Genomic DNA, 26081 nt, shown 5'->3' on the forward strand with positions numbered 1-26081 from the left:
TTAGTCCATTCTTTTTTAAATAAACATTTACTAAAGATTGCTTAGGTTGATGTGGTGTAAACTATTTTATATTTACTAAATTTAATGGGTAAAATTAATAATCTTCTTTTGACACTTAACAATTAGACTTCAGAATTTGTGTTAGAGATATTGTAAGATTACATCTCTCAAACTTATCTTCGGCGTGCCTTGTTATACCCACCCCATTATGTAAGTAGTGAGAATGTGTAAGTAGTGAGAATGTGAGATACCTAAACGACCCGTTATCAACCCTACTTAATGCACCTATCTCGTCGATCAGGTCCTCCTATAAAGGTTTCGGTGTAGCGGGTAAGCATCCAAATTTGATTATAGAGAGATTTGATATCCATCTGAGGAGGGAGAAAGAAGGAATTGAATAGAACTAGAAAGGGTAAAATCCATGGCTTCCGCATCAACTCCAGATGAAAGACCTTCTGCTAAGAAATGGCTTCCTCTCGAAGCTAACCCTGATATCATGAACCAGGCACATCTCTTAACTTTCTCACTAGATTGTTACAGAATTTACGATCACTGAATTATTTGATTGAGTATATTCCAAGTTAGGGTTTGAATTCCGAACTCTTTATAAGCCGATTCAGATTCTATTTTATCGAATTTTGTTTCTTGATTATCTTTTATGATCGTAATAACAGTATGTAACATATAATATTAGGGTTTTAGATTTGAAGTAGAGGTTGGATGCGTTTTACAAATGGTGTTGCTCTAACTTGTTGGTTCTGCATTTGTTAAAGGTGTATATTAGCAATCAATATCAAGTGTGGATATGAAACTTGTAAAAATTCTTCTTAGGGTTTATAGAATCTAGAGCTAGCGAACAAGCTTGAATCTATTTTCCTCATTGATAGGTCTAGAGATCAAATCCAATATATCCTCATTTTTCTATTTTGTGTTCTCCGCAAACTTAGGGTTTTAGTGACGGTTTTGCATTGTAAAAGTCGCCACTAATGCTCATAATAGTGGTCTACGAGACGTCGCTACTGAACCCTAAGTATTAGGGCACAATAATATATCTTGTTCTTTCTTTCTTTTTTCTTTTCGTACAATTATGAAACTCCCCGTATTTTGAAAAGATCAACCTATTGTATTTATACAACTTAACTTTTACTTCTTTTGTGTTACAATTTAAAATCAGTTGTCTCATTTTGACTCTAAAAAAAAGTTCACGAGTGTCCAACCCAACCCGATGCATCTAGCTTGGCATGTCGTCCCCCACCTTATCACCCATGGGCTCCGCCCATAGTTAGTTTTTATATTATCCGCCTCTTCGTAAAAGAAATTCAGGATCCGTTCCTGATTGTTAAGCAATATTTTTTATGAACACTGTTTGAGGGCCTGTTCGATCAACTAAAAGATTTATTGCTCGAAATTTTTATGATATGGGCAAAAAGTACTTACCCATGTATTCTTTTTTGTCATTCTGCAGTTTCTTTGGGGCCTTGGACTTCCAGTTGATGAAGCAGAGTTTACTGATGTATATGGTTTGGATGAAGAACTATTGGAAATGGTTCCAAAACCTGTACTTGCTGTTTTATTCCTTTACCCTCTCACCGCCGAGGTTAATTTCCTGTCTTTTCAGTTAAATTTTGTAAATTTTCCAAGACTTGATTCTTTTTTAGCATGCTAGGTTACTACGATCATGTTTCATTGGTTTAGAAAATTTGATATGATGGATCTTTCCTTTTGCCCAGTATCGGGTTCAAATAGTGTATGAAACATTAAATGAGAATGTATTTGCTTTTCAGACTGAAGCAGAGAGAATGGCTCAGAATGAGAGTGCGGAAAAGGTAAGAATAAATGGTTTCTGAGTCTTGAGATTTTTTATTTGTTAAATGTTGTACAATTTTGTTGTTCTTTGGAGTTAAGACTGGTGCATGTCATTCTCCTGATATTTCTGTTTGCATAATTCTGTAGGTAGAAAATAATCAATATAAGTTCCTTCCCTTACTGCCTATGTGCATTTTACATATACATATACATATAATAAAAACAGAAAAAATGAAACGTTAATTACAAATCCAAACCAAAATGAGAGAAGGAAGAACACAATCTAAATTAAATTAACATAATTAATGCAATGGTAATGAGAGAATCATACCACTCTTGATATGTTTAGGAATTGTAATCCACCACTTTATCCTCCAAGAAATGATCTACATTTGGTTTAAACCTGAAAATGAAAATCGGAACGATTTGTCAAAATAAAAAAAGATATTAGAACCTAGAAAAAAATTGATGACAAACGGTTATAAATTTAAGAGAGTTTAGTGAGATAACCATGAGGAACATACCAAGAGTGGGTATTGTTTTTTTCGATAAATTTGAACAGCAAGAGTATTGAACACGAATATCCAAGAAATGTTGGAAAGGATTCTTCGCTAACACTGCAACATCATTGGTTAACGTGCACATATCAACTGTCACTTGGACACAAAAGAACAAAGAGAAATAGAAAAGAAGAATATTAAGAAATTCTTTGAAAAAAAAAAGATGAACAACAAATAATGAAAATTTATTGTAAAAGAAAGAAACTATTGAGCAAAAATATGTAATTCATCAAAATTAAAGCAACTGTCTTTAATGATACATGTTTATGTTCTTCCAAATTGCAGAACATAAGAATGCAGATGTTGATGTTCTTCCTCATTGCAGAGAGAAAATATTGTGCTAAAAGAAAAAAAAAAGACATTAGATGAAAATTGAATTTTGATGAAAAAGAACAGAAATAAATATCACAGCCAATAATATTCATTGAAGACAATGAAAATTACAGAAAGAAACATAGAATGTAAAATCTGAAAAACAAAGAGAACATGGAAGAGTTAGCAATCTCGATTGGTGGTCTCTCCTATTCGGGTATTCTTTTTTTCCCATGATTTGCTCATAATTGTATACTTTTAACTTTTATTTTAAATTCGAAGAGAGTGAAAGAAGGTGGAGAGAATTAAGGTGGGTAGTTACAATTATGGGAGATTTAACGGGGAGAGTTGGAAACAAAACGTGGGAGAGAATCAAATAAGTTATAAACCGAATTTGATGGAGAGAGACAATCAAATTAGGTGACACATGGTAGGAGGTTAAAATAACTTAACTCAGGGAGAGAGACAATCGATGGAGAGTGGAGAGAATATAGTGGGATAAACTGATTTAAAAGATAAATACGTGGGAGGGAAGATATAAACCGAATTTGATGGAGAGAGATAGTTTGTAACTCCCTAGCTAATTAGGTGACACATGGTAGGAGGTTAAAATAACTTAATTCTCAAGTAATTTGAACCGTCAGATCAAGAAACTACAGATTATAATCAGACGGACTTGAATATCCGGAGATAAATCTACGGCCGAGCTCAAAAAACACCATTGTGTTTTATATAATAGATATATATATATATATATATATATATATATATATATATACATATACATATACATTTGCATATATATATATATACATATAGATATACATTTGCATATATATATATTTATATATATATATATATATATATATATACATATAGATATACATATATATGTATGTATACGTATCTGCTACCTTCTCTTTGAAGAGCATGTGAGCCATGGATTACAAATGCCATTATGATTTTTTGATGGCTTCAGACTCAAGAATAGCTTTGGCAACCTAAACCTATAATTGTTCGAAAATTACTTGGTCAAACAAAGAGCATAGTGGAAAACCATGGGTTACAAAAGCTTGTAATGAAATTAACCATCTTTATGATACCAAAGTACCAAACCATAGCAAGATCTGTATTTTCAGCGTTTCCCATCATAAATGAGCTATTTTGACAACTACAGCAACAATAACTAACGCTTAAGAAAATCGATTCAATGTATCTAGGTAACCAGAAACTAGTGGAGATTAAAATTTAGATAAGATATTAATCGGTTGGAATTGGGTTGAACTAAAAGAGTGTTGTTAGTAATAAAAAACATCTACTTGGTGATTCGATGAATTGAAGAAAAAATTTCAATATTTGGTCTTTTTTAGAGATTTTCCTTTAAAAAGCAAGGCCAAATTTAAATTTTGAAGGGAGAAAAGAAAATTCATGTTTTTCAGAGATTGAAATAATGGGGGAAGGAGTTGCCTGCCTTACCTTCATAGGTATTCAATTGAAGAAACTAGGTTGGAATTTCGAAGTTCTAATGAAAAAGTTCTGAACCAAAATTCTAAGAACTTCGAAATTCTAGTAAAAAGTTCTGAAATAATAACACTTAACACATTAAGTGTCCAATAATCCGTGTGATTTCCTCAAACTTTAGTTAATTATTTGGAAAGAGGGTTTGGGTCGAATGAACGGGAAACGCGGAATACACTGGTTGTTCCTTAGTTTGGCTCAATAATTTCCTGATTTTTGGTGTAAGAATCCATATACATATATATATATATATACAAAGATTAGAATTGGGGCATGTGCAAGGAAAAATTCGTTTATATGCGTCTGCAACTGAGAAACCAATACGCATTTGGCATATTATCCTCCGTACTGCTGCTGCAGTCTCTTAATAGAAACTCTCTTCTATATTCAATGGGACTGATTAACTTCTAGCTCATCCTTCCCTATGCTCCTAGTGGACTTTTTAGTTCTTGCTCTACCATTTTGTTGTGACTTGATTTCCCTGTTTCCAAGTTGGAACACTTCAGACTTTTGGATCTTGATTCTGCTAATATTAGCAGTAGCAATGGTATGTATTGCAGTATCAGACTAGTCACATTTTGATTATGCTGTCATTGGTGTGAAATCGGAAGAATTCCATGTTCTTGAGTTCACATTATCTTCTTCATACAAATTTCTTTCTCAGATAGTTTGCTTTTGTCATATATAACTAATTGGGTTACTCGATTATAGGCATCAAGTAATAAAGTTTATTTCCTGAAACAAACTGTTGGAAATGCTTGTGGAACTATTGGACTTCTTCATGCCATTGGAAATCTAACTTCAGAAATCAAACTCAGTAAGATAATTTGGTTTCTCTCCAATGATTGTTTCTATTTACTGAAAGTACAAAATTATCTTTTGTAATCCTTACAATTATACTGTCTTTTATGTGGTCTTGCCTTATCATTTCAGTTGATGGATCATACTTGGACAGATTTTACAAATCGACCGCTAAGATGGACCCCCTGGAGGTTCTTCCTCTCCTTGACCTTTTGCTGTATTTGTTCATTACCTTATCTAACTACTAGTTAGCAAAACAGAGTTCCTTCCTTTCTTTTTCAATTTTAACTAACACCAGATCGTTTTATACATTTTTGTGGTATTCAGCGGGCAGATTTTCTCGAGAAAGACAGAGAAATGGAGGATGCTCATTCAGTAGCAGCTACTGCCGGTGATACAGAGGTCAGTGTTAATTAAAGTACCAAGTTTTCTGTAAAATGCTCCATACATTTTCTTGTTCTTTATTGACTTCGCATCATGCGTATTTTAAGCAGGTCGACTTGTACAGTTCTTCTACTTAGTTTAGCCTTTCTTTACATGTGAACCATTTTGTTCTTACAAGAGAAGTGGATTTTGTCTCAACAGGCTCCGAATATCGACATAAGTGTTGACACTCATTTTATCTGCTTCTCATGCGTGGATGGTAAGAATGACCAAATCTTTCTAGTTCTTTCTATTTGTGAAGATGTAACCTTTCTCTAACTACTAGGTGTTTTACTCATAACTTGGAAATTAGGAAAAAAATTGAAAATTTGCTTGAATTCATATAAGTTGAGAACTGCTATGAAGAAAGAGGCAAAGAAGATGATTTATGTGTAATTGTTTATCTGTAGGAGAACTGTATGAGCTTGATGGACGAAAGTCACATCCCATATCTCATGGTCCATCGTCACCTAGCAGCTTACTTCAGGTTATCTCTTTCACAATCAATATTCGAATATTCTCTTTCGGCTGAAATGATTTACGATCTATAAGATCATCTCTTTACTGGTATTTTTCTGAAAAAAAAGGCATTATAAGAGGATGGCTTTTTTAACTTTGGAAAATGATTGTCCCTCTAGTAGTGTCTTTCAGAATGGCAATTATAGGCGGACAACTTTTTCAATTTGAAAAATATTATCTCTTCAGTGGTATTTTCTCGGTCAAAAAACATTATAAGAGGAACTTTGGCAAATACCATCTCTTTATTGGTGTTTCCCGAAAATTGCATTAGAGACTAGAGAGTGATGCCTTTTCTTACTTAGAAAATATCAACAATTGAATGGTGTTTTCCGGGAAATGCCATTATAGGACACCCTTTTTCCCTTTGGTGTTTTCCGGGAAATGCCATTATAGGGCACACTATGTTTTATTATTAAATGCTCCATCGAGTACATAACTAGAGAACTGCCTATGTTTTTTTTAATAGGATGCTGCAAAAGTCATCAAAGGAATGATTGAGAAAAACCCGGGTTCAATAAACTTCAATGTCATTGCCCTATCAAGGAAATCAGAAGAGTACTCATCTTAAAACTGTTCGCTTGCTTGAGTGTTTGATATAGTTCACTTGCCTTTTTTGGTATAACAGTTCAGATGTTGATGAGGAGCTTGGTTTACTTTACCTTTATTAGGGTTACAGAACTAGTAGTTGTGACTTGTGAATCCTTTTTAGCAGTTGCAATCTGAATCGTTCTGAATGTTGATTACAGTTTAATCTTAATTTGGGTCACTTAGAGATTTGTATGGCTCAAACACTTCAGCTTGATTTGGTTGCCCCTCAATTTTCATTCTTTCAATTTTCTCACATTGTTTTTCAGGCGGATGTCCACCATCATAAGCAAACAAAAGATAATTAGATTACCATGAGCCATGAGGTGGTTTTGTTTAGAACTAACCTCATTGACCAAGGAAGCCTCATGCCATGAGGCAGCAGCAAATTCTGAGCTGCCTTTTATTGTGAGAGGACAAGGGCCCTAACAAAAATGGGACAGCTTTTAAAACTACCCTACAACAAACAAATATCTGATATCTAAACATCTGAAATCTAAACATCTGAAAATCTGAATCTAAACATCTCAAGAGGAGGATTATGTAAAGTACTTATTCATTGGCATTGCCTTTTGGATAACCATGAGAAACAAGGGGCAATGCCAAAACCTAATTTGATTGTCAACAAGTTAGCACAGGTAGAAACAACATTTACTCATTAAGAACATAAACACCACAAACAAACACTTGATACATAAACACCAACACTACTTCAAATTAAAAAAAACAAGAACACATACATATAAAAGTAAATCTAGAGAGATAGAGAGAGAAAATGAGCCACTAATTCTCCTCTCCAACCCACTTCTTCATACCCATCTTCATTGCATTTAATTCAATTCTAGATTGAGAGAGAGAGAAAATGAACTTATTATATGCATGCATTAACACATGCCTTCAAACTCGTCATACTTATTTTTCAAGAACTTTGACGACCACCAGCACCACCACCACCACCGGTAACACCAGCTATCTGTTGCTGACCAAACTCCTTCATATCTCTAGCCTTACTAGCGAATGTCATTCTTGCTTGATCAAGTTGATCTGCACCTGGTGGGTGTTTTCCAGTCACATACCTATACATCCAAGAAGCCACCCAAGCCGCTGCTATACCAAACCCTCCTGACGTCACAAACCCAGCTATCAACAAACAAACTGTTATCACAGCCGGTACTATCACCGGACTGAATATTACTAATACTGGTGTCGCCACCGTCAGACCAATGACGGTGGCGGCGAGAGTAAGACCGGAGAGTATCAGAAATGTCCCACCAGCTGTTGCTGCTGTCGCTGCTTTCACTACTTGATACGCTACAGGTTGTTGTTGTTGTTGCTGCTGCTGTTGCTGGTGGGGTAAGTATTGCCCTAGGACTGGTAACTGACGATCTGCCATTGTTATGAAACTGATGAAAGAGAGAGTGATGAAAGAGAGAGAGAGTGTGTGTGTGTTTGGTGATGATGGTGGTGGTAGTGTAATAGTAGTTAGTATATAAGGAGAGAAAGGGGGGGACACGTTGAAAGGCAAATGAGAGAAGGAGGTGAGGCGCGTGTGAGTCTTTATTTGAAATTGCATGAAACGGAATGTGTTTGTTAGGTGACACGTTTTCTTTTGTTTTATTTGGAGAGGAGATAGAGAGAGAGTGAGATAAGACCTTTCATGGCGATGTTTACAAAGTAGAAAAAGCAAAGATGACTTCTGTTTTGAGAAACAGCGGCTACAACGATTCACTAAATTAAATGAGGGAAATTTTATAAGGCCTCCCCAATTTTATTAAAAGGCCTCCCCATAAACTATTTTACTTGCTAAATTATCACTGAGGGGAGGCCTTTTAACAAAAATGAGGGGGCCCTATAAAATCTCCCATTAAATGATATGTTTGACTAACGTTGACTAAGGATGAAGACATTAGTAGTAATTGATAGTATGTTTCTGTTAAGGATTTTTGAGCCAGGGGTCCAAAAAGTGGGGGGTAAACCCAAAAAAAATCCACTCTTGCCCAAAAATTAGTTGCAGGTCCAAATGTCAGATTTTTTTTCTTTATTCCTCTCTTGCCCTTGGACGGGACATGTTGACGTTTCCCTGAAAAAAAAAAAAATGTCTGGTAAATAAAATAATTTACCAGTATACGAAAAATTCAAAGTTTCAAAATTTTTTGAAAATTTGAAAACGAAATTTCAAATTCCCGCCCAGCAAACCATCTCTTCCTGGTAAATAAAATAATTTCCCTTACACAAAAAATTCCAATTTTTTTGAAATTTTCAAACGAAATCTTTTTTTCGAAATTTTCAAATTTTTAAACGAAATTACAAATTCCCGGCCAAAATATCAAATTTTTTTGAAAATTTTAAATTCCCGGGCAAATTTTGAAATTTTTTTGAAAATTTTAAATTCCCGCCCAGCAAAAATGTCTAGTACAGAAAAAAATTTCCAGTAAATAAAATAATTTCCCGGTCTCAAATTTTTTTTTTTCGAAGTTTTGAAATTTTCAAACGAAATTTCAAATTCCCGCCCAAATTTTTTTTACTAAATTTCAAATTCCCGCCCAAAATTTCAAAATTTTTTGAAAATTTTAAATTTCCGGGCAAATTTTGAAATTTTTTTGAAAATTTTAAATTCCCGCCCAGCAAAAGTGTCTAGTACAGAAAAAAATTTCCAGTAAATAAAATAATTTCCCGGTCACAAATTTTTTTTTTCGAAGTTTTGAAATTTTCAAACGAAATTTCAAATTCCCGCCCAAATTTTCAAATTTTTTTACCAGTAAATAAAATAATTTTCAGAAAAAAAAATCGTTTCCCGAGAATTTTCGATGGCAATTTTGTAATTTTCGATGGCATGAACGGTAAATACTTTATTTTCTAAGGGCCCTTTACGTAATTTTGACCCCCAAACTGACACATTGGACCTCCCTTTCATTTTTAGGCAACTTTGGGTGAAATTTTCATTTTGGCCCCCTTTTTGGACCAATGGCTCAATCCCTCTTCTGTTAATCGTGAGTTTTGCCCAGTGCTGGTTATGTAGTGTTTACATTAACCCTGAATTTCTAGAGATCCCAAATTCGATTCCAGAAGAAAGGGAATTCATAATTATTGAATTTGAGAGTTTTGATTATAGAAGAGAAAAGAAGCCATTAAAGGCACCCCAACCGTTAGCTTCTTTTAAGAGCATCTCCAATGCAAAACTCAAAAGAAACTCTAAAAATCTTATGTGTCGAGATTCAAATATCGATCTCTAATTTTTCTCTTTCTTATTTGTCAAGATTGAGTTCCTCTATTCGAAAGACTTTTCAAATGCAACCCTCTAAAACTCCAAAAATTAGTTATGTAGCATTTTTTTTTTATTAAAATATATGAAAATGTTGAGTTGACACTTAGAGATATCTCAAGAGGACACTCCAGAAATGGAGTGTCCTCTTGAGATATCTCCTCTCCACCCTCGACACGTCATCTTTGAGATTTGAATTGATTTTTGCATAGGAGAAGAATTTTAAGATGAAAACTCTAAAAGTCCTACGTGGCACTCTGAGTTTCTAAGACCGAGTTTTGCATTGGAGATGTTCTTACACATGAAAGCCCTGCAAATTTTGCCCATAAAAGAGGACCAACAACGCCTATAGAGAGAAACATGAAACTTGAAGAAGTTTGAGAGAGTGGGCCTGATTTTAGTGGACATTTATAGTTCTTATCATTAATTAGAACTAAATCTCCCAAATGTCTTCTATAAACTACTTCATCTTTAAAATTCTTTTAGTTCGTCACTGAAAGGTTGATGGTCCATGATCAAAATTTGGGAAGAATTTAAGAAAATTTGATTCAACAAGTAACATAATTAGGGCGGTAGTAAAAAACAGAGGCTTTGAATCATTTTCATTTTTACGATATCTATTATATTAAAACAGGTCAGTCGGTTATCCAGAAGATAAGTCTGACCGTCCATTTTATTTTAAAGATTTGGTTGGGAACACATCCGACGGATGATATAATTTTTTTTATGCAAATAGACTACAAAAAGAAGGGTATCTATGTAAATCAACTAAAATTAGTTAGAGTAACTACTACCCATATATTTCTCTTTTTTTTTTCTATTGAGTAGAAAAACGTGGGAGGATGAGAAATTAGTGGGGAGAAAATCTCTCTTCCACATTCTTGATCGGTTTTTTTATGAAAAACTTCCCAAAGTAACTACTTCGAAAAATATATAAATATGACTCTTGCCAGACTGATATCTTTTCACTGTAAGAAAAAAACAATCTCTCACATCTATTTTATAGTTCAGGCTTCAATGAAATATTATTTTTCTTTTTTAAATGTAATTCTCTTTTTTTAAATGTACAGAGAAATATTATTTTTCTTTTTTAAATGTAATTCTATTTTTTTAAATGTAAATAGCTTAGTATTTGATTGGTCATCTTGGTTATTTAATGTATAATTATTATTTTCTCTAAATGTAAAATGGCTATTCAACTGTTACAATATTCTTAACACGACGGCGCAGCCAAAAGGGATCTACCGCGTCCGTAGGACGCGGTGGAAACCTAGTGATATTAAAGTGTGGACACCGCCCCACCCCCCTCCCCAAAATTTTTTCGCACTCCTATATGTGGTGGTGTTTATCGGGCTGTTGAGACGACCCGACAAGCCTCAACCACCAGATTTTTTAATTTCTTTTTATTATATAGGCAACCCAACGTCTAGTTGGGTTTCTTTTTTTCCATTTTTGCCCCCAACTAGTGGTTTTTATATTTGTTGGGGGAGTAAAAAAAAATGTAATTTTGCTCCTCCTCCTTCACTTCTAAATACTTTAGTTTTTTAGTCTATTTTTACCAGATACCTTCATCTTCTTCCTCCGAAGTGTTTAATCTTCATCAATTGATATCAAGTACTATATTGATTTTTTTTTATTTCATTTGTTCAAATATACAGTATTCAAGTATTAAACATCAAAACTACATCTACAACTACTACCATATCAATCAAGACCACATCTTCATTTCGTTTCTTTACTTATAAATGTATTTCTATTATTCTCCAAAAATTCCTTTACCATATCAATTTTTTTTCAGAACCATCTTGGTTGATATCATAGGAACTAATGATAAAATCAATACTATATAGATTATTTACCATCACACCATCAACAAGAACTTCTTTGTATGACAAGTCTCTAATAAGAAAGCCCCATGGAAGAAATTCAACATTACAAAAATTTTCTTTGGTAAACTTGGAAATGGACAACAAATTCTTTTGAATCTTTGGCACATGGAGTACTTTCTTGAGGTGAAATGAGGGTTTACCAGCCATAACAGTAAATTGTCCTGTATGATCAATGTTCAAGGACTTTCCATTTCCAATCGTAACTCCATTTGTACCCTGATAAGTTGTACTATCTATTAACTTTCCTTTTGTGTAAGTCACGTGACTTGTTGCTCCTCTATCAGCAATCCATTTCTTATCTTTTTCATTTTGACAAGAAAGATTTGCTTCTTCAAAGATGGGGTTTGTCTCAACAACGTTGTAATGAGTTTGTTCATCCTCTTCAATATATTGATCTATCAACTCATCTTCGTCTTCTTCTTCTTCCTCAATTTCTTGCAAATGTAGGTTTGCAAAATTTCTCTGAGGTGGTTTTCTTGAAGAGGGTTCTGAAAAGTCTTTAAACCTCATCTTACACTGCCTTGTTGTGTGTCCCCATTTATAACAAATTGCACAAGGAACTGTAGTGTGGTCAAAGAAGTTATTTCTTGGTTGGGATACACTTGGTTTTGTAATTTGCCTATTCTGTGTTCTTGATTGAGACCCTTCAAAAGACTGATTTTGACTTATCACTCTTTGATTCAGAAATGGTTATCTCATAGTACTTTTGTTTTGAAATTTCTTGACAAAATAGGTCATATGTTCATCACTTGTTTCTTGTTCCTTCAACCAATGTTCATGATGAATTAATCTACTTCTAAGCTCAGCAAAGTTAAAAGGTCCATCTTGATTTTGAATGGTTATAAAATTGAGCGTGTTCCTTCCCTAGGAATTCTTGACAACTCAGAATCACCAACTCTATCATTTGCTGCTACAAAAGACTCAGCAAGATTCTTTATCTTTCTCAAGTATTCAACTATTAAGGATGGACCTTTTTTGATGTTTTGAGGCTTGTTTCTCAAAGAAGATTTTTTGGCTTCAAATTCTTGGGTATAGATTAATTCAAGATAGTTTCAAATATCTCTAGCAGTTATCAATCCTTGTATATCTGACGATATTGACTGAGTTATAGTGGCTTTAATGAAAGATTTGACAAAACTATCATTTTTCCTCCATTGAAGGTAAGCAGGATTAACAGTATCTCTACCTTCAAGAACAATAAGTTATGGGGGTTCTTCATAAGTGCCATCTATATAGCATGTTAAATCATTCCCTATTAGGGCATTTTCAATTTGGTATTTCTAGACCAGAAAGTTAGAACCATCTAATCTAGCCGAAATACGACTACTAATATTTGAATTATGAGAATACTGACCTTGATTAGGGTCCATATTCTCCATGTGAAGAGATTGACTCCCTGATTCCTTGATAACAGAAGCTTCAACTCTTTTCTATCTTTGTAAAGATTGTTTCTCTGATTCGTTGATGACAAAAGATTCAATCTAGAATTCAGTTGTTTCCCTGATTCGCTGATGAAAAAAGATACAATCTCGAATTCAATTCTTTGCTCTCTTGATTTTCAGTCCCAATTGGGTTTTCATAATCTTTTCGATTTCAAAGAAAACTTTCTAGGGTTGGCTCTGATACCATGAAAAGCAAACTTGATCTTTATTATGAGAGCAGTCTTTATTTATACATTTACAACCAGAGATATTAGAGAGAGAAAGTTAAAAGAAGCTAATTATCTTAACGACTTAACTAACAACATAACTAACTAAGCAAACATACATGTGTGAACCACATGCATGAAATGAGTGCCTTTAGTACCCCTGCTTCTTGAGGAGAAACCCCAGTCATTGAAGCCCACCAAGTGTTAGGTAATTCTGTTAATCCCATCTTCATGTTCTTCTATCTTACAAAGTCAAAGAAAGATAGAAGTAGTGAGTTTTTGAGATTTCTCGAGAGAGAAGGGGCAAATATTCTTAGAGAGAGAGAACTTGAGAAACGGAGAAATTGAACGAGCAGTGCAAGAGAGTGGTGCGAGATGTGAGGAGAGTGAGCATGCTTTTGGGATAGAGCTGCCCATACCTTAGTTCTAGTTTTTGAGCTCAAAATTTGTAAACAATAGGATTGTCATAAAACACTACCCGACATTGTTAGTCTGTTACTTTCATGTAAGACCAAGTTTATCTGAATAAATTTAGGTTTAGGCCTCTTTCATAAAAAAAACAACTTTATTTGAATGCTTATACTATGGGTGGAATGTAAAATTAAGGATATTGAAGGAATATAAATTGTCCAACAAAGTTTCATCCAAATAAAGACAATAACTATGTCATGTTTATTCTTAATCAACACATGAAATTATATCTTACTGACTTACATTTGAATCACAAACAATTATCTTTTAGTTATTTATCTATTTATTTATCATTTTAATTTGTTAATCAAAATAAAATATATTGAACAATAGAATTTAAGTTGCTTTTTATATTTTCAAAACTATTTCAATTAATCATTATTTTGACAAACTAATAAATATTTAAAAGTAGGGCATTTATATAGTTGTTGTTAGATAAAATTAATAGTTATAAAAGTACTACTAATAATTATACTTTTCGAAATTATAATTTATAATCAAAAGGTGCTTTTAACAGTTTTTCTTTTATTAAAATTAGTCGGGAAAAAAGGATGTACAGTTTGCACATGCAATTATATATATATATATATATATATATATATATATATATATATATATTAACTTGTTCAATGAGATACAATAATACGTAATTGAATTAATAATGGAGGACTACTTTTTTTTTTAATAAGCAAATAAATAACTGATTTAAAAAACATATCTTTGTCAACTAAAAGTTTTGGACTTCTCTACATTGATTATGCCCTTCAAAGATTCTTTGGTGGAAGAGGAAAAAAGATTGAGAAAATATATGATTTTAAAAAAAAAATTGAGTGGTTGAAATAAAATATAAAATATGGAAGAGAAGACTGTTTATTTGGTCAAGGTCAATAGTCAAGCGTTGAAATTAGGCCCGGCATCATTTTCCAGGTGGGTTATTATTATTATTTTTTTTTTTTTTGGAAGTCGACTACGATCTACGTATGTCGTTACATTTGGCATTGATACATCAAAGATGTGATACGCTCAATAACTGCCCACTCAAACTGAAACAAGACCGGGCCTATAGCCCAACATGACAATGGCCTAAAGTCCAACTACACTATTTACACCCTAATAATCCCAAATCAAATAACCAAAGATTCCACCTTCTCTGGGATTCGAACCTGAGACCTCCAGGGATTTCTGGAGTTTATGTCAACACCTTGGAACCACTTGGGCTACCAACTGTTGACCAGGTGGGTTATTATTGATTGAAGTACAAGTAGTAATTTTGGATTGCACTTTTTGTGGTTTGCTATTATTCATCAAATGTAGCTGTTAAACTGTAAGTAAGGAGGAAGAAAAGAAAAAAGGCACAATTTGGTTTGTAAAAGGATTTGTGAAGCAAACAAAACCATATAATGCACATCTTTTCTCTTTCTTCTTCTTCTTCATTGAATCAGCAAAAAAAAATTGGTGCTTGCCTGACTAAGTGCTCATTTCAACAAAAAGACAGATCTAAATTGAATCAACTCAATCAATAAAAAAATATGTTATCTAAATGTTGAGTGAACTACGAAAGTAAATTGAACCAAGTAATAAAATGAATCAGGCATCTAAATATTCTAAAACTGAAAGAGTTAATTGAATAAAAGGCTAATCCTCTAATGCAATAAAACTGGGATCTAAAGAAAAGTTCGACATAATGCAATTTTAAGCAACTCTTACTCATCCCTCAACTCAAAATTTGATTACAAGTATCACCAATTGCTCCACTTGAAAATAACGATCGTATTCAGGACGATAAACTCCCATCAATAACGCCATTGCACACTACACATATAACAATAGACAAAATCATTACGAGAAATAATTATCATGATGAACAAAGAAATACCTAGACAAGTAGCTGAAATTACCAATGTTTGTCTTTGCATTGTGAGAAAGACATTACATAACCAACCATGCCTAAAACATCTAAAGCTACTCATCCTTAGCATTCAAATTTTCAGCCTAGGCCCCATATAATTGGAGTTGCTCGTACTCTTAAACCCAACACACCTATTTTGGCTTGCCATTGAGCCAAACTACTATTTCACCTATACAAGTTAAAGTAGTTATTTGTTTCGTTAGATATTTTTGGTGAATGTGTTTCATTTCCCATTTTCTTAATTTGCAAGATAAATGAGAGCATGAATTTTTTTTTGTTAAATTATTCTTTAGTCAAATTCTAATATACGGAAAGGTCAAAATATCTCCAATCTTTCTCGTTCTAAACTAAACTAGGGTCTTCAATTCGAAGTACGTATTCTCTTGGATTTCAGAATGCTTACTTTCTAATCGTAACACATAGATTTTAAACCTTTTTATCTACCAAAAATACATTGATAAAAGTAATCAACGATTACGTTTCTACCATCATAGTACTAATATAAGGTCTTGGTCAACCTTTAAATCATATTTTTGTTGTGACATTTTCTAAAAAAAAAAGACACAAAAAGTTTAATCTACCTGGGTTTAGTCAGTCTCCTAATTAGTTAATGGTGTGTTTGGATGGCGGAATCATGAATCCGCGGATTCATGAATCCAAGTAATATCTTTTGGCTTGTTTGGCAACTAAGAATCCTATGATTTATTATTATTTGAGTATTTTTAAACGTCTTTAGAAAAAATATGATTTTTGAAAAGAATAACGATTTTGAAAAAAAATAATGATTGTGTAGAAGGAAATATTTTTTTGTTGATTTTAAGTTTGAAATTTAGGTTCATTAATCCAAAATCCTAGCAAATCCTAGGGGGTAGGGTGGGATTTTGGTCCAATACAAATTTTAGAATTAGGAATCCTTAGGATTCAAGAGTCCTAGGATTCTTGGTAGCCAAACAAACCAAGGATTCACGATTCCTACCAAATTCCACTTTTGATAGGAATCCTACTTAGGAATCCTGCAACCAAACACACCATAAAATATTTTGCACTGAAATGTAATTATATTTTTATACATGTTATAATATATTAATGAGTAGTTGCGACCCACTTGTTGGAGAGAGATTTTCAAGTTTTTTTTTTTTTTTTTTTGAAATGGTTTCTATTAATCAAACAATAAGCATTCTATTACAATATAAATTAGCAATAAAATAAGGGATATTCTTCCATGTCTGCGTTTTATTCCTCTTCCTCGCCCACTTTGCCAACTTGTCTGCCGCTTGATTCGATTTCCTGTTAATGTAAGAAAATTCAACGGATTCCAACATGGGAATGATTTCCATTATTTTGTGTATATTCCTTTTGGATTGCCATTGAAGTTCATTTCTATTTTTCTGTAAGTGGTGAATCACATTGATATTGTCACTTTCTATTATTATTTTCCTGTAGTTTTGGGCTAATGCCCATTCCATTCCTTTTAAAATGGCTAAAGATTCGCATTCCTCTGCGTTTCTGCTTCTAGTAGTTGATGCGTGAGCTTCCATGTATGTAGATTCATTATTGTGCATAACGAGGCCGAAGCCTGCAATTTCATTAATGTTTATAAATGATGCATCTACATTTATTTTTACCCAGCCAAGCAATGGCGGAGTCCATTTGTCTTGCTTCTTTTTGTTATTATTCTGTGTATTCCTTGGGTATTGAGGAAAATTCTTTATCATAGTAGTTATCTGTTCTAAAGAATTGATTTCATGCTGAAAGCAATGGTCACATCTAATTTTCCAAATATTCCACATTATTGTCGCCAAGTGAATGCCATTGAGGATTTGACTAGCTTCCGGGGAATCTTCCCATGAGAAAATCCAGTCTCGAATTGAGGTTATCCGCTCAGAGATAATGTTAAAGTAGAACCAGATGTTTTTCGCCAACGGGCAATGAAGAAGTGCATGCTCTACAGTTTCTACCACATTGCAGTTGGGGCAATTAATATTATTATCAGTGTATTTTCCTATTCTTTCCCTCACCGGGAGAGCTTTGACGCAGATTTTCCAGATAAATAATTTAATTCTTGGCACCACCTGGAGGGACCAGATGAAGTTCCAGTTTGGAGCCAAGGGCAGAGGAGAATTCATGCTGGTGGACAGATTGTTGTACATGGATTTAACCGAGAAATTTCCTGATTTGGTAAGGGACCACCTAAGATGGTCCTCATTAGTATTGTCTATAGGGATGGTTAGGATTAAATTTTTTATATTTTCTTCGAAAGTTTGGTTTAGGAGATTAACATTCCATTGATTCGCCTCTAAGAGTTGAGAAACCTTTGTTAGTTGTATATATTATCTGGGGGGTTATTAAGCGTTGGGATCCAATTGTCTTTCCATATCTCTATGTTCTTCCCATTTTGAACTTCCCAAAACGAGTGTTTTTCAATGTTGTGGATTTGTTTACTAATGTTTTTCCAGTGCCACGAGTGATGTGATTTCGCTAGAGTTGGGCGTTCACTATTATTATAATATTTAGCTTTAAGAAATTGAACCCAAATAGCTTTGGGTTCAGCTTTAATCTTCCAAGCTAGTTTACTTAACATAGCTTGGTTGTCCAAAGCCGTATTGTGAATGCCTAGCCCACCCATCTTCTTGGGTGTACAAATGGAAGCCCAACTCTTGGTACAAATGCCCTTAGACCTACCCCACCAAAATGACTTTTGCAAAGTCGCAATACTCTTGCTTATGCCTTTGGGAAGGGCAAAGCATTGCATTTGGTATCGGGGTACAGCTGCCGCTATTGTCGAAACGACAATAGTACGACCAGCCTGAGATAAGAAATTATAATTCCATTTCTCTAATTTATTTTTAATTTTATCAATAATGTCATTAAAAGCCTTCTTTTTGTTGGCTCCTATGAAAAGCTGGGCCCCTAGGTATTTTTCCGACGTGGAAGCGTATTTGACTTTTAACGTTTTAGTAATTAATCTTTTGAATTTAGGATGTGAATTCTTCGAATAGAAGATATTAGACTTGCTATAGTTAATCATCTGACCAGATGTGTCGCAAAACAGCTTAAGAATGGATTTGAGAGTGTGGATATTCTCAAGGGAATTTCTTCCAAAGATGATGCAATCATCTGCGAAGAGGAGGTGAGATATGGTGAGATTGGGGTTATTAGTGGGAAAGCCTATGAATTGGTTACCATTATGGTTCGCATTGATAAGCCTACTTAGAGCTTCCATGGCTAAGGTAAAAAGGAAAGGAGAAAGCGGGTCGCCTTGTCTTATACCTCGCGAGGGGTAGAAGATGGGACCCGGGCGACCATTAACCAGGACAGCCATAGAAGAAGTTGAAATGCATTGAGAGATCATGCGAATCCAATGACTAGAGTACCCCAGTTTATGCATAATCTCCGTCAGGAATTTCCATTCGATCCTGTCGAATGCTTTAGACATGTCTAATTTCAGACCAAAATACCCAGTAGCACCTTTTAAATTTCTCAGGGAATGAATAATTTCCTGACCTATAATGACATTATCCGTGATTTGCCTACCGGGGATATAAGCTGCTTGATAGAGGGAAATAATGTTTTGAAGGGAAACCTTCAATCTATCAGCTAATATTTTAGAGATTATTTTATACGTCGTATTAAGCAGGCTGATAGGTCTAAAGTCTGCTGGGTTTTGAGGAGTTGTGGTCTTAGGGATTAGGCAAATATGGGTGTGATTAGTCTCCGTAGGAAGATCCGCAGTGGAGAAGAAGTCTTGCACTAGGGTCAGGGTGTTATTGCTAACAGTGTCCCAGTTAGAGTGAAAGAAGAAAGGGGGATATCCGTCCGGGCCCGGGGCTGCTTCTTTCTTTAAATTATTAATGGCCCTTTGGATTTCCTCTTGGTCTGGGATTCTGTCTAGGTCTCTACTTTGATCTAGTGTAATAGTGGTGGTGAAAAGGTCTAAGATTTTAGGGTCTGGGGAAATCCCAGTAGAGGTATTGATGTTAAGGAGGTGGTCAGTGAAAATAGAGTGCAACTCCGTCAACTCTTCACACCACTCCCCTTGGTTATTCTTGATCGCTCTAATTTTGTTACTCCTGTTATTCTGAATCGCTTGAGAGTGGAAAAATTTAGTATTTTTATCGCCTAACTCTAGAAAGTTATTTCTAGATTTCTCTTTCCATAACGATTCTTGAAGAATATACATCTCTTCAAGCTTTTGGCTTAACATGTTGTACTCGCTTCTATTGGTGGTATTGTTTAACTTAATTATAATGGTTTTAATATTATTCTCCACATTACCAAAAACTTCTTTATTCCATTTTGTGAGATGACTGCTCAGATTCTTAAGGTTTACTTGGATATTTTTATTATTCGTCCATTTTTTGGAAATGAAATTGTGACAGTCTGGATGAGACATCCAGGTACGAATGAATTTGAAGGGTTTCGGCTTGTTGTGGTGGTCTACTTCTTCTGTTAATAGGATGGGGAGATGATCCGATCCTACCGCTTCTAGATGTTTAACACTGAAGTTCCTATTTTTAGATAACCATGGGAGGTTAGCCAAGGCTCTATCTAGGCATTCTTGGATGAAGTTTTCACCGAATTGTTTATTATTCCATGTATACGGGTAACCTTTAAAACCTACATCTAAAAGATTAAGGTTATTGATATGCTCTAAGATTCGAGGAGTGTGGGAACTAGCTGCTACAGAACCTCCTAGTTTATCTTGGTTATTGAGGATCGTATTGAGGTCGCCTATCAAAATCCATGGCGAGTTCTTATCTATGTTCAGGTTCTCTAACGTTTGCCATGGTTTACATTTATTCTTATGGTGTGGACAACCATAAAAACCCGTAACCAGGAATTGAGAGTTATTATTATTATTAGAAATTACTGTATGAATAATGTTATTATCTGAGAATTCTATTTTTAAATTTAAGTTATGCTTCCAGTACATCACTAGGCCTCCAACTTTTTTGTTAGGTTCGACAAAGTGATTTTTGTAGTGTTTATTAAGTTTTATGTATTTATTAATATTTAATGATTTAGTTTTCGTTTCCGATAAGAAGATAATGTCAGGGTTGTGTTTGTGAATGAGTTTCATCAAATATTTCCTAGTAATGAAAGAAGAGATACCTCTAACATTCCAGCTAAGAATAGTAGTGTCATAATAGGAGTTCGAAGACATCGAGAAAGGGGAAACTGTCTCCTATCCTAAACTATCCCCAAGAAAGCCAACAGTCTAAGAGGGTCTATCTAAAGGCAATCCTGAGAGGCTAATAAAGGAAAACCTAGCTACTGATATTGTTAATAACAGTGGTAGAGGGGTAAAACTAACGATGGTGAACTTCTTAGGCCCTTAAACCTACTGAGGGTATCTATCTCCTAAAACGACTTTAGGGGCACCTTCTACACTAATGTTAAGATACTAGTATCCGGCCCAAGTGGATGCTATCTAAGCTCTCTCGATCTACCTGATCAGGTTACTTTGAGAGAGGGGATTAGACGATTAACTAAATAGGCACTAGACTAAGGGCACTCCTACTATTCTGCCCAACAGTAACACGAGATAAGTATGTGAAATGAGGCAAATTAGGGGCTGGGCAGGAGCAGAAAAGTATAACTGGATCTACTAACTTGATGAAGCTAAGCAAATGAGAATTAAGAGATATGAGACTAACCACAGAGCTAATCTAAAGAAGAAGATAACATTAAAATACTAAATAAAACATGTTATAATTCTGATTACATTTAAACTATCACAAGATGCTAGAACTGAAAACTTCTATCCGACTATAAGGATTAGAAGTAACTAAAACAAAATAACCATAAGTTATCACTAAACAAAATAATACTACTTAAACAGTAGTAATCCTTCAACAGAGTAAAACATAATCTAACTTAACAAGATAAAAAACCAACTTAATTATGATAAACATGAACCAAGAACAGACTACTCTTTTTCACCACCACTATCTTTTTCCATCGAAAAGCCCTGGGATTCTAGGAGAGAATCTGCGAATTTGTGCCTTCGCCTCTCCTCAGCACTATCTACAGATTCAGGTGGAGGAGTATACCAACTAGAGGGGCCATACCCTGTGAATGAAGACGATCCGGAAGAGTTTCCTGAATTCCAACTTTGAGGACTGCCTGAGAAAGGAGAAGTGAAACCCTCTCTATAGTCCTTCAACCTCTTGCTCATAAGCTTTCTTCTGACATCTTCTTCTATTTTAACTTCGACTAGCTTATCCAAATCCTTACGTTTACCTCTCTGATTAAACAATTCGTGGGGAGGAATAGGTTTGGATTGAGCTTGAGAGGGAGGGACTATAGTAAGAGCCCAGTTATCTGCAGGACCATGGGCGACAAAGTTGACATCCATGGGTTCACTGTCCAAATGATCACGAGTCTGAATGCAAGGAATAACTGGGTGTTCCACTATTCTACATTTGTGGCATATTGCTTTCGGGAACTTGAAATAACTAAAATTGACTGGCTTTCCACCATCAGTGAAAATAGAATTGAGAGTTGCAAGAAGAGGCGTACGCACATCATAAAGAAATTGGATTCGGATATTAGAGTTAGTGACCTTACTGAAATTTTTCGGTTGGATTTGGAGAATGAAACCCATGCATGAGAAGATGATTTCCAAATCATGCCTATTCTGAATCGAAGAAGGCAATCCAGAGAAGCTACACCACATAGGTTCCTGCATGAGAGCAGGAACCTCTCCATGAAATGGAAAGTCAACTTCTTGCATGACTATTAGGTACCCTCTAATGATCCAGGGGCGACCTTGGTTAATCTCGTTCATAGCTATGAGGTTCCTGGGTTTGATCATAAAATGATTTGGGCCTGTGGAAGAAGGGATGATCTTACTTTCTCTAAAGAACCTCGACTGGGCAGAAAGATGTTTGCGAATGAAACCAATCCCATAATCATACTGACAACAGAGACGGGCTAAGAAACCAGAGGAGATAATGGGAAGTTCTTTGTTCTCAGATGGTTTAGGGTAGTTAATGGTTAACTTGCCATAGTCAGACATGCTTAGTTGAATCGACATAAGTTGAGAGAGTTCTTCGATGCTATAACCAGTACCCTTTCCTTCCTTGATCTCTCTTCCTTAAAGGCCATGCAGGTAAGTCGATCCACGTGTATAACTCTTCAGGATCAAAACGCTACTTCTCGAGAATTAAAAGATAATTACTCCACTTGGAGAAACCCTAACTCAGACGAAATAGAGGAAGGCCTAACGGCAGATTATCCTGTTAATCCGGCGCATGCGTGGGATTTGTAGAGTAGTCTATCTTGGTTTATGAGTTAGTTATGCCACATGTTGTAAAATCAAATAGAAATTCAACAGATGTTATTAAGAGGAAAGAATTAGGGTTACCTTCTCTGTGTAGACGGCTAATCTTCCACTCGTTCCTTCCCGAGGTCTATCTCCAGGCTTGCTTCTATTCTCGAGGGGAATGAATGTTTTGAATCTACTCTTTCTCTCTCTATATCTCTGATTGAACTTTATGTGTATTGATGGATCTGTAAAAGTCAGTGTTTGTCTTTACCCGTTTTGTATCTATCTTTGCATGAGCTTTTAAGAAGCTTTAATGACAACCTAGAGAAAGATTCATGGATGGTATTGAGGTATAGCAGTAGAAATGAGGAAGAAGATGAATCGGCTTACTTACGTCAGCCGGCTCCTTCTCTCTCCTCAAAAAACTCCTGTTGAGATTTTCAAGTTACTGGGTGAAAAATACTACAAATCCTAATTGAACATAACAATGCACCATGAAATTGTGACAAGAAATAGAGAAACTACACTATGCTAGTTTACTATACTCTAGAAGACCTACTCTGCATTGATTAGTTAGATTAGTAAAACAGAATAAGAGGCTTACTCTACAGGGGGGCTAGCGCGTACTCTTTTAGATAGTTGCGAAGCCTTTAATGTTGCCATGGAGTAATTTTCTTCCACTGAACAGCCCCCTATTGCAGCATAAGCGACTAAAAAAGGTGACAATATGTTGCAACATAAACGACTTATTAAATACAAACAACTTAAATACAAAAACTCATCAAGAACAATTACAGATACACAGTAAATTAAGATATTATAAATCGAACACAAAAATTTCTGATATCATTTGAATTTTCATATACTATTACTAAAACTGCGCCACAAAGATGATTTTCGTGCTTGGCCACGGGTTGAGGTAGTAAATATTTGGAGATGGTAGAAATTTTTGTTGGAATCAGAGCCAATTTTGGCCTTTCCCAACTCTTCAAACTCAGGATAGAAGTGTTTCGTTGTGTTCGTCTCGTCGAGTTCTTCAATTTAGAGCAAAAAAATCATTCAAATCCGATTTCGGATGAATGAGAAATTCAAATTTAAAGTTTGGATGATGTTCGGTCAATATATGAACCAATACGGCAAAAGGGACAACGTTAGTTTGGGGGCATTTTGGCGAAGTGAGCATGTCCAGATCTATAAGGCTCGCGTTCAATCCGCGTTTATCCGACGGTTACATGCTAGACCCTTCGGGATCTTGGTGGGATGCCACCAAGATCGTTGGGTCCCCGAGGATCCAACGATAGCGTTCGACACCCACGTCGACCTAAGGGTGGGATAGTGCCTAACTGATGCAGGGGCACCCGGCGTGGAGACTATTTCCATGACCGAACCCGGTCATGGACCAACCGGCCAGAGAGAGTAGATTTAGGAAGTCCTAATTTTAGTATGATTATTATTTAATTTAGGTTTAGGAATTATACTATTTTAATATTTTCAATAATTGGAAAGGTCCAGATTTGAGTCTAGTTATTTAGGCAGTTGCAGTATTTTAATTATTTAGGAAGTCTAATTCAAGTCTATCTAGGAAAGTCCAGAATCCTATAAAAGGATATCTAGTTTGTCTTTTATTCTCAGATTGAAGAGAAAAACCCCATTGAAGTTAATCAAAGTTTACAGTTTATTCAGTTATTTACAGTTGTTTACAGTTATTTTGATCGTTCTTCGTATTAGTTTAGTTTAGTCTTAAAATCCGCTGCGTTCTACATCATGTGGTATTCAGAGCCACCAAAATTTTGGGCTAATGATTCTGGAAATTTTTTCCCAGACCAGTTAAATCCATATCAATCGTATTCTATTCGTCAAGATGATTATATTCAATCAGATTATACTCATCAAGAGATAACGAATCAATGCTCATGTTCATCATGTTTATATGTGAATAACGACTCGTACAATTATCATTGGAATCCGGGAGAAATCGCACGAGAAAATCCTCCACAACCATCTCCTCGTCAATACCAACCGTCACCACCTCCGTACTCTAATCATTCACCACCGCCGAATTCACCACCGTATTCATCATCACCGTCACCAACCCTACAATTGTCTTATACAACTTCACATCCATATTACTCCTATACACCACCTCCGTACTCTTATACACCACCTCCGTCCTCGTATACACCACCACCGTACTCACAACCATATTCACCATATTCATCGTCCTCGTATTCACCATCACCTCCATCTTCTTATACACAACCACCATATTCACAACCTCTTATACCATCTTCGACACCGCTGATGGAACAACAACAACAACAACAACAACAACAGCAACCGCAGCAACAGGAACAACAACAATACATTCATCAACCGTATTCATCACCTATTTTATCATTCCATCAGGAAAAAGAAAAAGAAGAGTATGAAGAAGTTGAAGAAGATGTTCACGAAGAAGACGTCATTAATAAAAACGACCACCACAACCACAATCCTATTATTCCAAGAGAGAGAAATACGAAGGAGAAATCTGAAATCAAAGAAGAGTTTGGGTCGGCAACATCAACCGATGATAATTTTACAGCTTTTGAGGCTATGGAGTCTGCCTTTGATGAAGATACTACAAAGATTGGATTAGCTTGCTCGAAAGAGGGTCTTCAAATAGATCAAGAAGGTAGTGTTTATCTTTCTTGGTATGGTCCTACACCTCAGTTGCACATAACTGAACCCAAATTGATCAAGGAGGTTTTTAACAATAGAGATGGAGTATTTGTGAAGAACAAGGATCAAGGATTCTGTAGGAAGCTATTTGGAGATGGGCTTGTGACATCCCAAGGCCGAAATTGGGTCAAGCAACAAAAATTAGCTAACCAAGCATTCTATGCCGAAAGCTTAAAGGGAATGGCTCCTGCCATGATCACATCTGTTGAGTCCGTGTTACAGAGATGGAAGCATGAAGAAGGCAAGGAGACCGAAGTACTCGATGAATATAGGGTTTTCATGTCAGAATTAATATCAAGAACTGCCTTTGGGAGTAGTTACGTTGAAGGAAAGAACAATTTTGAGATGTTGATGAAGTTGACCTCAATTTTATCTTCACATTCATTC

General features: G+C 35.1%; 2 protein-coding genes across 2 annotated transcripts; one reads left to right on the forward strand and one right to left on the reverse strand.

Annotated features, from left to right (window-relative positions):
- The first annotated feature begins 143 nt into the window (after positions 1–143).
- UCH3 (ubiquitin C-terminal hydrolase 3) lies at positions 144–6741 on the forward strand. The gene is made up of 9 exons (XM_086641173.1): positions 144–505; positions 1466–1597; positions 1785–1826; positions 4908–5013; positions 5130–5188; positions 5325–5399; positions 5583–5640; positions 5831–5907; positions 6406–6741. The coding sequence occupies exons 1-9, from the start codon at positions 422–424 to the stop codon at positions 6505–6507; spliced, it is 735 nt and encodes a 244-aa protein (XP_086497299.1). The 5' UTR covers positions 144–421; the 3' UTR covers positions 6508–6741.
- Positions 6742–7161: 420 nt separating this feature from the next.
- Positions 7162–8042, reverse strand: LOC147536866 (oleosin Cor a 13-like). The gene has a single exon (XM_086641174.1). It carries the CDS (start codon positions 7915–7917, stop codon positions 7444–7446), a length of 474 nt encoding a protein of 157 aa, XP_086497300.1. The 5' UTR covers positions 7918–8042; the 3' UTR covers positions 7162–7443.
- Positions 8043–26081: the final 18039 nt, after the last annotated feature.

Source organism: Eschscholzia californica, unplaced genomic scaffold (genome assembly GCF_041429995.1).
Source record: "Eschscholzia californica isolate CP2 unplaced genomic scaffold, dmEscCali1.0.p SCAF_5, whole genome shotgun sequence".
NCBI lineage: Eukaryota > Viridiplantae > Streptophyta > Magnoliopsida > Ranunculales > Papaveraceae > Eschscholzia > Eschscholzia californica.

Excerpts from the sequence above, each read along its gene's own strand:
- UCH3 (XM_086641173.1), top strand. The coding sequence starts at position 422 with ATGGCTTCCGCATCAACTCCAGATGAAAGACCTTCTGCTAAGAAATGG. Across the intron at positions 5,400-5,582 it reads CTACTGCCGGTGATACAGAG|GCTCCGAATATCGACATAAG; the intron begins GTCAGTGTTAAT and ends TTGTCTCAACAG. Across the intron at positions 5,908-6,405 it reads CACCTAGCAGCTTACTTCAG|GATGCTGCAAAAGTCATCAA; the intron begins GTTATCTCTTTC and ends TTTTTTTAATAG.
- LOC147536866 (XM_086641174.1), bottom strand. The coding sequence starts at position 7,917 with ATGGCAGATCGTCAGTTACCAGTCCTAGGGCAATACTTACCCCACCAG.